Raw genomic sequence first — 12,405 nt, 5'->3', positions numbered from 1 at the left:
AAACCCAAAACACTGCCGTGAAAAATTACAATTCGTAAAAAAGTCCTAAAAAAAACAGACCTGCTTTTTTTATTCGTGATTTGAGATGCATGCAGGGATCCATGAGATTCGTGCATGTATATCAGTGGGAAGGGGTTGGAAAGTGCTTTTTTTTGCCAAAAAAAATTGCGTGGGGTCCCCCCTCCTAAGCATAACCAGCCTCGGGCTCTTTGAGCCGATCCTGGTTGCAGAAATATGGGAAAAAAAATGACAGGGGTTCCCCCATATTTAAGCAACCAGCATCGGGCTCTGCGCCTGGTCCTGGTCCCAAAAATACGGGGGACAAAAAGAGTAGGGGTCCCCCGTATTTTTTAAACCAGCACCGGGCTCCACTAGCTGGACAGATAATGCCACAGCCGGGGGTCACTTTTATACAGCGCCCTGCGGCCGTGGCATCAAAAATCCAACTAGTCACCCCTGGCCGGGGTACCCTGGGGGAGTGGGGACCCCTTCAATCAAGGGGTCCCCCCCCCCCAGCCACCCAAGGGCCAGGGGTGAAGCCCGAGGCTGTCCCCCCCCATCCAATGGGCTGCGGATGGGAGGGCTGATAGCCTTTGTTGTAAAATAAAAGATATTGTTTTTAGTAGCAGTACTACAAGTCCCAGCAAGCCTCCCCCGCATGCTTGTACTTGGAGAACCACAAGTACCAGCATGCGGCGGAAAAACGGGCCCGCTGGTACCTGTAGTACTACCACTAAAAAAATACCCAAAAAAACACAAGACACACACACCGTGAAAGTATAATTTTATTACATACATACACACATACATACATACTTACCTTATGTTCCCACGCAGGTCGGTCCTCTTCTCCAGTAGAATCCAAGGGGTACCTGTTGAAGAAATTCTACTCACCAGATCCAGTGGTCCAGGCTCCTCGGCAAATCCAGGGATAATCCACGTACTTGAATAAAACAAAAAAACGGCTGCCCGACCACGAACTGAAAGGTGACCCATGTTTGCACATGGGTCACCTTTCCACGAATGCCAGAAACCCACTTTGCCTTCTGGCTAAGTGGGTTTCTTCAGCCAATCAGGGAGTGCCACGTTGTAGCACTCTCCTGATCAGCTGTGTGCTGCTGTCCTCGCTGACAGGCAGCACGCGGCAGTGTTACAATGTAGCGCCTATGCGCTACATTGTAACCAATGATGGGAACTTTCTGCTCAGCGGTGACGTCACTTTAGGTCAACCGCAGGGCAGAAAGTTCCCATCATTGGTTACAATGTAGCGCATAGGCGCTACATTGTAACACTGCCGCGTGCTGCCTGTCAGTGAGGACAGCAGCACACAGCTGACCAGGAGAGTGCTACAACGTGGCACTCCCTGATTGGCTGAAGAAACCCACTTAGCCAGAAGGCAAAGTGGGTTTCTGGCATTCGTGGAAAGGTGACCCATGTGCAAACATGGGTCACCTTTCAGTTCGTGGTCGGGCAGCCGTTTTTTTGTTTTATTCAAGTACGTGGATTATCCCTGGATTTGCCGAGGAGCCTGGACCACTGGATCTGGTGAGTAGAATTTCTTCAACAGGTACCCCTTGGATTCTACTGGAGAAGAGGACCGACCTGCGTGGGAACATAAGGTAAGTATGTATGTATGTATGTGTGTATGTATGTAATAAAATTATACTTTCACGGTGTGTGTGTCTTGTGTTTTTTTGGGTATTTTTTTAGTGGTAGTACTACAGGTACCAGCGGGCCCGTTTTTCCGCCGCATGCTGGTACTTGTGGTTCTCCAAGTACAAGCATGCGGGGGAGGCTTGCTGGGACTTGTAGTACTGCTACTAAAAACAATATCTTTTATTTTACAACAAAGGCTATCAGCCCTCCCATCCGCAGCCCATTGGATGGGGGGGGACAGCCTCGGGCTTCACCCCTGGCCCTTGGGTGGCTGGGGGGGGGGGGGACCCCTTGATTGAAGGGGTCCCCAGGGTACCCCGGCCAGGGGTGACTAGTTGGATTTTTGATGCCACGGCCGCAGGGCGCTGTATAAAAGTGACCCCCGGCTGTGGCATTATCTGTCCAGCTAGTGGAGCCCGGTGCTGGTTTTAAAAATACGGGGGACCCCTACTCTTTTTGTCCCCCGTATTTTTGGGACCAGGACCAGGCGCAGAGCCCGATGCTGGTTGCTTAAATATGGGGGAACCCCTGTCATTTTTTTCCCCATATTTCTGCAACCAGGATCGGCTCAAAGAGCCCGAGGCTGGTTATGCTTAGGAGGGGGGACCCCACGCAATTTTTAATAGGATTTTACTTTGTTTAATTTAAAAAAAAAAAAAAATACGAACCCCAGCACGGATCACACAGATCCGGCCGAGATTGATTGTAAAAAAAAAACGGCAGTGTTTTGCTAATCACTGCCGTCAAATTAGGTAAAAAAACACGAATGACATCGACATCGGAAGCAAAGAAAAATACGAATACGACAGCTTAGTAAATTAGTCGTAATCAATTCAAAAAGTTGCAGTTTTACACTGCCGATGTCATTCGTGATTGAACTTTGACCTATTTTCGGAAATTACGAATCTTAGTAAATATACCCCCTTGTCTGTTAATTAATGGTATACAGATAGCAGGAGCCCTGGTAGGGGTGGAATGTTATGCGATCACATGACAATTAATTTGACTATGATTGGTTAGCCTCTCCTTTATAGCCATCCTTGGGAGGACAATCTGGTTTGCCCTGACGAAGCTGATGTGAAACGTGCACGTTGGGTGTCGTTTCAGAGCAGCATGAATTTGCTTGCTTAAATTACACTGTATAAAAATGTTGAAAGGAATTTGATGTAAAGTAATAAGTGTATGCAATAGGACCAGGATCATCATAATAGAATGACAAGCCATTTAGAAAATATGTAAAGGAGTAGAGTCAAAGTACCTGTGGATAGATTAAAACACACGTGTATAGATACCGTGCATGCTGGGCCTTATTAGATATCATGCGACATAACTACTAAGAGAAAGCACTCGTGAACAGTTTACTTTACATGTGTCTTGTACACTGAGCGTTGTGGGATCCTATGTGGTGTAATAATGATCTGTAATTTTAAACAACTCTGCACAACACATGTGTAGCTTAATGGCTCTCTGTGAAATACTCTTAATATAGGCTGTTAAATGCAGGGAGTTTTAGCACATAAGTCTGAGTGAATTAATTCAGCAAATGGCACACGTGCTGAAATCCATATAACTATACAGGACTGAGTGTAATACAGTTTACCATATGGGGGATATTATAACTTTTGTCAGCCACTATAAAATCAGCTGCATAGCAGCATTTTGTTACATGCTTCCTATTCACACTTTTTAGGATAGGAATCACATATGGAGCCAATTATACTAATTAGACTAAGGCAGTGTGCTGTATATTGGGAATACACATGTGAATACCACTGTGTATAAATGACAGCAGCCCCATGTGAATTATTCCCGTGATAAGACTTCTGTAACCCTTTGAAACTGATGAATATAGAGCAACGGTGATATTTAATGTAGTAGTGTGTAGCATTGGACACAATTGCATTCACTAGTTGATTGTTTAAAACCAGCCTGGCAGCAGCATTATACTACACATTTCAGAGACTGCTAAGAAAAGGATGTATACACGAAGCTGATTTAGGTGGCTAACCCAGTGGCACACAACATGATACAATATTGTATTCTGGCATAAATGTACTGTATTCAATTAGGCTGTGACTGATAGGCAGGAAAATGGTTTACTTATGATAAATCCTGTAGATAAGCATACTATAATTTCAAAGTCACGAGCATATATTTTGATGTCAGGGCTTTGATTAGCTGTCCCCGTATTATATACTGCTCTATTTTCACTCATAAACGTTTGTGTAAAGGAAAAAGACCCAACTGTACGGGCTGTTACAATGTTGCAGCATTGGGCAATAAAACCGCAACACTGTAAGATCTAATATGACACAGTGTGACTCTTCTTAATAAGCCTCCTAATAACAGTCTCTATAGGCAATGTGCTTCTGCTATTATATATGCATATTAATTACTATAGCAATATAGGCAGGGGCATTGAATACCAACGACAAATGGTAATCCATGTCAGGGTTATATTTAAACTGTTATGACAATAGGGAATTAAGGACAAGCTGTGATATATACCTCAAAGGCAAATAATAGTGAGGATTTTGAAGGCTGCAGTAACTTGTCAGACCCTGAATGTATAATCATATTTATTAAAGTTTATCCTTATACTGAATAGTGAGATTATTATATGGTGGTCCTGGTTCTATGAACACCAATAACACAGCATATGGTAATATAACAAATTACACACAGTGAATACTTTTAATTGATACAGTATCTTTTATTTAATAATATTCTTCCGTATATATTTCACATCATTTTAATCGTTTGACATTAAAAGTTATATTTTAGATTCATTATAATCTTTTCTTCTTTCCGTGCGCCAACAAAGAGACAATCTTTTCTATCCTCTTTTTTTTTTTTTGTCCTCAATTTTTTGTCTTTGGTAGCACCCCCAACATATGATTGAGAATTGTAACCACAATACATGTATTACTGGGGTATTCATTAGACTCAAAAAAATAATTGATTTTCGACTGCAGAAGATATTCCCCCCATTCCCCTTTCCCTTACTGGTGATCTCCAGTCTGGAAGGGGGGGATTTTATGGCGTCAGTCGACATAAAAGATGCCTACTTACATGTCCCAATATATCCTCCACATCAAGCTATCCTGAGGTTTGCGGTACAGGATTGCGGTACCAATTTCAGACGTTGCCGTTTGGTCTTTCCACGGCCCCAAGGGTCTTCACCAAAGCAATGGCGGAAATTATGGTACTCCTACGCAAGCAGGGTGTCACAATTATCCCGTACTTGGACGATCTCCTGATAAAGGTGAGATCAAAGGAGCAGTTGCTAAGAAACGTGGCACTCTCCCTGACAATTCTGCAACAACATAGTTGGATTCTATATTTGCCAAAGTCACAGTTGATTCCGACAACTCGGCTGTCTTTTTTGGGCATGATCCTGGACACGGAACTGCAGAGAGTATTTCTCCCAGCGGAAAAAGCTCTGGAAATCCAGGCCATGGTCAAGGCGATTCTGAAACCGGCAAGAGTATCGGTTCATCAATGCACTCGGGTGCTGGGGAAGATGGTTGCCGCTTACGAAGCCATTCCGTTTGGCAGGTTTCATGCCCGGATATTTCAGTGGGACCTGTTGGACAAGTGGTCTGGGTCTCACCTGCACATGCACCGGAAAATAAGTCTATCTTCCAGGACCAGAATATCTCTCCTGTGGTGGCTTCAAAGTTCTCACCTCCTAGAGGGACGCAGGTTCAGGAACCTGGTTTGGGTCCTGGTGACCACGGATGCAAGTCTCCGAGGCTGGGGAGCAGTCACACAAGGAAGAAATTTCCAGGGAAAATGGTCAAGCCAGGAAGCTTGTCTGCACATAAACGTTCTGGAATTAAGAGCCATCTACAACGGCCTTCTGCAAGCGCAACACTTTCTTCAAGGTTTATCTGTCCTGATTCAGTCGGACAACATAACAGCGGTGGCGTACAAAAACCGCCAGGGCGGAACAAGGAGCAGAGCGGCGATGGCGGAGGCCACAAAAGTTCTCCGCTGGGCGGAAAAGCATGTAAGCGCTCTGTCAGCGGTCTTCCTTCCGGGTGTGGACAACTGGGAAGCAGACTTCCTCAGCAGACACGATCTCCATCCAGGAGAGTGGGGTCTTCATCAAGAGGTCTTTGCAGAAGTGACAAGTCATTGGGGAATTCCTCAAATAGACATGATGGCGTCTCGCCTCAACAAGAGCTTCAGAGATATTGTTCCAGGTCAAGGGACCCTCAAGCCAGTGCAGTGGATGCCCTGGTAACTCCGTGGGTGTTTCAGTCGGTATATGTGTTCCCTCCACTTCCACTCATTCCAAAAGTGTTTTGGATCATAAGAAGAACAAGGTTTCAGGCGGTACTCATCGTTCCAGATTGGCCACGGAGGGCCTGGTATCTGGATCTTCAGGAATTGCTCATAGAAGATCCCTGGCCTCTTCCACTCAGAGAGGATCTGTTACTGCAGGGGCCGTGCATCTTTCAGGACTTATCGCGGCTGTGTTTGACGGCGTGGAGGTTGAATGCCAAATCCTAGCTCGAAAGGGTATTCCCGCGGAAGTTATCCCCACTCTCCTTAAGGCTAGAAAGGAGGTCACGGCGAAGCATTATCACCGAATTTGGAGAAAGTATGTGTCTTGGTGTGAAGCCAAGAAAGCTCCTACGGAGGAGTTTCAGCTGGGTCGTTTACTCCATTTTTTGCAGGCAGGCGTGGATGCAGGCCTGAAATTAGGTTCCATTAAAGTGCAGATTTCGGCTTTATCTATTTTCCTTCAAAAAGAATTGGCCGTCCTTCCAGAGGTTCAGACTTTCGTGAAGGGAGTGCTGCACATCCATCCTCCATTTGTGCCACCCGTGGCACCATGGGATCTTGACGTGGTGTTGCAATTTCTTATGTCTCACTGGTTTGAACCTTTGCGAAAGGTTGAGTTGAAATTTCTCACTTGGAAAGTGGTCATGCTTTTGGCCTTAGTGTCCACAAGACGGGTGTCGGAATTGGCGGCTTTGTCTCACAAGAGCCCCTATGTGATTTTCCATGTGGATAGAGTGGAATTGAGGACTCGTCAACAATTTCTGCCGAAGGTGGTTTCTTCGTTTCACACAAACCAGCCTATTGTAGTGCCTGGGGCTACGGATGCCGTGGCTGTGTCAAAATCTCTCGATGTAGTGAGAGCTTTGAAAATTTATGTCGCAAGAACGGCTCCAATTAGGAAATCAGAGGCTCTGTTTGTCCTATATGCTCCCAACAAAATTGGAGCTCCTGCTTCCAAGCAGACGATTGCAAGCTGGATCTGTAATACGGCTGGATTGCCGTTGCTGAAGTCAGTGAAAGCCCATTCTACCAGGAGTCTCGGCGCTTCAGCTTTGCCGAGCAGCCACGTGGTCGGGTTCAAACACTTTTGCTAAGTTCTACAAGTTTGATACCCTGGATGATGAGGATCTCATGTTTGCTCAATCGGTGCTGCAGAGTCGTCTGCACTCTCTCGCCCGGTCTGGAGCTTTGGTATAGACCCCATGGTCCTTTTGGAGACCCCAGCATCCTCTAGGACGTAAGAGAAAATAGGATTTTAATACCTACCGGTAAATCCTTTTCTCCTAGTCCGTAGAGGATGCTGGGCGCCGGTCCCTGTGCGGACTGTTTTTTGCAGTGGTATTGATAGTTATTGCTTCTGTTACACGGAGGTTGTGTATCGGTTATGTTCAGCTTGTTGCTGTTTTTAGTTCTTGCTGTTAACTGGTGTTGCTTAAAAGCCATGTTGTATGGTGTGTTGTGGTGTGAGCTGGTGTATTTCTCACCCTTGGTTAACAAAAATCCTTTTCCTCGAAATTTCCGTCTCCCTGGGCACAGTTCCTATAACTGAGGTCTGGAGGAGGGGCATAGAGGGAGGAGCCAGTTCACACCCATTCAAAGTCTTATAGTGTGCCCATGTCTCCTGCGGATCCCGTCTATACCCCTTGGTCCTTTTGGAGTCCCCAGCATCCTCTATGGACTAGGAGAAAAGGATTTACTGGTAGGTATTAAAATCCTATTTTTTTTCTATTTTATTTTTGTACACATTATGTAAACTTTCTTTTTGTAGTTTTAGTATGTGGAACCTAAATCTAATACAGCTACATTTTTTTTTCTTTTTTTTTATCCGTTATATTTTTATTTCTCTCCAAGAAATACAGATGTGAATAAACACAAACAATCTTACGACAGTGACACACATAACACAGTAAAACACTATAAAGAATACAATAATAACTATAGGTCTGATTCAGAGTTGGACGCAGTGCTGACATTTGCTCAGTTGAGTGATTATGTGGTAATGTGCATGCTTGTAAAACTCCAGAAACCCCTACGGTGCATGCGTTACACAGAGTGTATGCCTGAAGCCTGTTATGAGACTGCAGATCCACAGCCACAGAAGCCATGTTTAGCACAGTTTAGAGCATGATGGATATAGTCCATTGTATACAGGTTGAGTATCCCTTATCCAAAATGCTTGGGAACAGAAGTATTTTGGATATTGGATTTTTATGTATTTTGGAATAATTGCATACCATAATGAGATGATATGGCGATGGGACCTAAGTCTAAGCACAGAATGCATTTATGTGTCATATACACCTTATACACACAGCCTGAAGGTCATTAAATACAATATTTGTAATAACTTTGTGTATTAAACAAAGTTTGTATATAATGAACCATCATAAAACAAAGGTTTCACTATCCCAGTCCTACTCAAAAAAAAAAATCCGTATTTCGGAATATTCCGTATTTTGGAATATTTGGATATGGGGTACTCAACCTGTATTAGCACTTCATCTGTTTACAGTATTAGATATTATTTGACACCAGGGGCAGATTTAGGGGCGAGGGTGCTCGTAAGCACAACAGTAATGCCCACCCCTCACCTGCCTAATTTTATTATTTTTATTGATTGGTTATAGGCCCTCATTTGATATTAGCCAGTTTATTAGAATTAAAAAAATATATATACATATTTACTAAGTAGGACAGCTTACAGCGGCAGTATGTGCATGTCCTACTATTTACACTCCATTCAAGATGGCATATGGTACAGTACAGTGGAAATATTTTTAAGTTACTGGTACTTTTTGGGCTGACAGTACCAACATAAGCATCCAAGTGCCGCCCCCAAACAAGTGCCACCCCTAGGCACATGCCTCGCATGACTTAATGGGAAATTCACTTCTGCATTACATCACATAGTTAACAATAGTCTGGTACATTTTTGATCCGTCTGTATATTTAGTGTGTACTTTGTATTCTGATGTTGCACTTATTTACTTATTAAGAATAAACTTTTAAAACACAAATAAATAACATTATAACCATGTCCGCTGAATATGTCCTGATGGTTGTTGTAGTGGGCTGAAGGATGTACTAAGAATGATGTGTTTGCCTTTACTGGAGCAGAACCGTGTCCCTGGAAATTCTATTTTTTGTTGGCAACCAGGACACAGGCTGTAATACTGTATGTTCCTGCAAGTACAGGTTTTACTTGCTCTTAAAGTCCTGTTCACCCAATGTGGTCTTCCAGACATGGCCACATTCAGTATTTCACCAGATCGTTTTTCTGCCTTTAACATAAAAATATAATTTGGGGTCATGTTGTTATTTATACATACATTTATTTTTTAAATTTTACTCTTTCCATCCAGCAAGCAGAGATGAGCTACAGTCTAGGAAAATTAAATTAGATTATGATGAAGTTGGAACATGCCATAAAGAAGTTTTCAGTCTTTGGGATAAGAAGTTAAACTGCAGAACAAAAATCCGTTTTGATATGGAGGAGATGTATGCCACCCTAAAGGAAGGTACTGGCCTTGTTTATTGTGTAAATACAATTCCACAATGGTACTGCCGCACTTTGAAGTGCAGTCCTCAATAAAAAAGTTTGTGTGTTTTTACATTTTTCTACACTCCTTTATTATCATTACCAGAAAGGCAGTTTATTATTAGTCTTATTTTTTTTATAATAATCTCCTGCTGTTAAGCACCACCAGACAAGAGCACACCAAGTCCACAAATAAAATTCCACAATGGTACTACTGCCGCTCTTCTTCAAATGCAGTCCACAAGAAAAAAGCTGTAGACACACCTTTAATATTAATATATTATTATTATTATGTACAGACTGTAGAAAAAATCAGATATCCAAAATACTTCTGGTCCCAAGCATTTTGGATAAGAGATACTCAACCTGTGTGTGTGTGTGTGTGTGTGTGTGTGTGTGTATATATATATATATATATATATATATATATATATATATATATATATACACAACAAGCAGGTGCGGCACTCAGGAAAAAATGACAGACTCAGGAAAGTTGTATATCAACGTTTCGGTGTATTACCGTCTTCAGGATATAAAATACAAACAAACAAAATCTTACCTTAAATTGCTACCTCACCCAGTGAAAAGCAGGCAGTGTCTGACGTGCATCCACGGCCGCCGCCGGACCGGAAGCGAGGCACAGCTCACGTCAGCATTACCCACAACGGCATGTCCGCGCTTCAGCTGTGCGGCGCATGCTTGTGACATCACCATCACCATAACAACCACAATGTACACAACAACATCACTGAAAGAGAAAGTAACATAGCGTATAGTATAATCATATCTGCAGGGTATACTCATGCATGTATCTACATTCCTGCTTTGATTGAGAGCATCAGGCAATGATTATTGTATGGTTCTAAATATATTATGCCAGCACAAACAATTTAATGAGGTTTCATATGAACATAGACCACGTGATTGTTTCATTAAGTCCTCGAGGACTAACTGTTTCCAATCTATGTATCCATTCTGTTTCACGTTTAAGTAGAAGTCGATTACGATCACCACCTCTGCGTAAGGGGGGGATGTGATCGATCATTCTATACTTTAAGCTTGATATACTGTGTCTATTTACTAGAAAGTGTCGGGCAACTGGTTGTTCGCTCTTACCACTATTAATGGCCGCTCTAATTGCCGACCGATGTGCCGACATTCTCTCTTTAAATTTGCATTGGGTCTTCCCAATGTAAGAAAGTCCGCAAGGACAGATAATCTGATACACCACATATGTACTATTACAGGTAAGATGGTGTCTGATTTGGTACATCCTACCTGAATGTGGGTGTGGGAACTTATCCCCCGGAATCATGAAGCTGCATGTAGCACATGTACATCTGAAACATCCCCATTTTTTATTAGCTAAAAAGTGAGTGGCTTTATTGGGGTCACTAATATCAGTACGAACAAGTAAGTCCCTAAGATTTTTCTCGCGGGTATAACATGGCATTATCGTCTGTTGTCCTAAATGAAGGGACCTATCTGATTGTACGATTGGCCATCTGTTCTTAGTAATTTTTTTGATATCAGGGGATAAATCATTGTATCTACTTACAAACGGGAATCTATCAGATGACATTCCCTTTACCTTTTTCTGTAATAGAGTGGACCTGTCAAGTTTAAGAACCTTATCTTTGATATTACATGAATTCCTGTAATCATAGCCGCGCTCCACAAATTTCTGTACCATTTCATCAAGTTGCCTACACGCCTCATCTGGATCAGAGTTAATTCTACGTGTTCTTATCATCTGAGAGTAAGGTAAACCTAATTTAAGTTCACGTGGGTGGTTACTGTTGATGTGTAAAATAGTGTTGCGGTCTGTAGGTTTATTAAATACAGATGTAGTCAATCCTTCTGGAGTTACTGTAATCTGAACATCCAGAAAGTGAATCTGTGATTGACTCATCTCTACTGTAAGTTTTACTGGGCAGTCAGAATCATTGTGCAGATTGATTAATGATCTGAAATTATCTTCAGTGCCCTGCCAAATTAAAAACAGGTCGTCTATATACCGCATATAACAGACAACCTTAGAACACACTTCTTGATTAGAAAAAAATAAATCCTGTTCAATATCAAACATATAGCAATTCGCGTAAGTAGATACAATGATTTATCCCCTGATATCAAAAAAATTACTAAGAACAGATGGCCAATCGTACAATCAGATAGGTCCCTTCATTTAGGACAACAGACGATAATGCCATGTTATACCCGCGAGAAAAATCTTAGGGACTTACTTGTTCGTACTGATATTAGTGACCCCAATAAAGCCACTCACTTTTTAGCTAATAAAAAATGGGGATGTTTCAGATGTACATGTGCTACATGCAGCTTCATGATTCCGGGGGATAAGTTCCCACACCCACATTCAGGTAGGATGTACCAAATCAGACACCATCTTACCTGTAATAGTACATATGTGGTGTATCAGATTATCTGTCCTTGCGGACTTTCTTACATTGGGAAGACCCAATGCAAATTTAAAGAGAGAATGTCGGCACATCGGTCGGCAATTAGAGCGGCCATTAATAGTGGTAAGAGCGAACAACCAGTTGCCCGACACTTTCTAGTAAATAGACACAGTATATCAAGCTTAAAGTATAGAATGATCGATCACATCCCCCCCTTACGCAGAGGTGGTGATCGTAATCGACTTCTACTTAAACGTGAAACAGAATGGATACATAGATTGGAAACAGTTAGTCCTCGAGGACTTAATGAAACAATCACGTGGTCTATGTTCATATGAAACCTCATTAAATTGTTTGTGCTGGCATAATATATTTAGAACCATACAATAATCATTGCCTGATGCTCTCAATCAAAGCAGGAATGTAGATACATGCATGAGTATACCCTGCAGATATGATTATACTATACGCTATGTTACTTTCTCTTTCAGTGAT

General features: G+C 42.4%; 1 protein-coding gene across 8 annotated transcripts in view; it reads left to right on the top strand.

Annotated features, from left to right (window-relative positions):
- Window positions 1–12,405, top strand: part of TBC1D4 (TBC1 domain family member 4) — a 300,990-nt gene that overhangs the window by 231,303 nt on the left and 57,282 nt on the right. For all 8 annotated transcript variants that reach the window (XM_063952941.1, XM_063952940.1, XM_063952938.1 and 5 more), the window contains one exon: window positions 9,312–9,467. In XM_063952941.1, the coding sequence (XP_063809011.1) occupies window positions 9,312–9,467 (156 nt within the window). The remainder of the gene's footprint in view (window positions 1–9,311; window positions 9,468–12,405) is intronic.

The sequence above is a fragment of the Pseudophryne corroboree genome, chromosome 2, assembly GCF_028390025.1.
Source record: "Pseudophryne corroboree isolate aPseCor3 chromosome 2, aPseCor3.hap2, whole genome shotgun sequence".
Taxonomy (NCBI): Eukaryota; Metazoa; Chordata; class Amphibia; order Anura; family Myobatrachidae; genus Pseudophryne; species Pseudophryne corroboree.
Note: the sequence above shows the minus strand (reverse complement) of the source record. Positions and strands in the feature narration are given on the sequence as shown.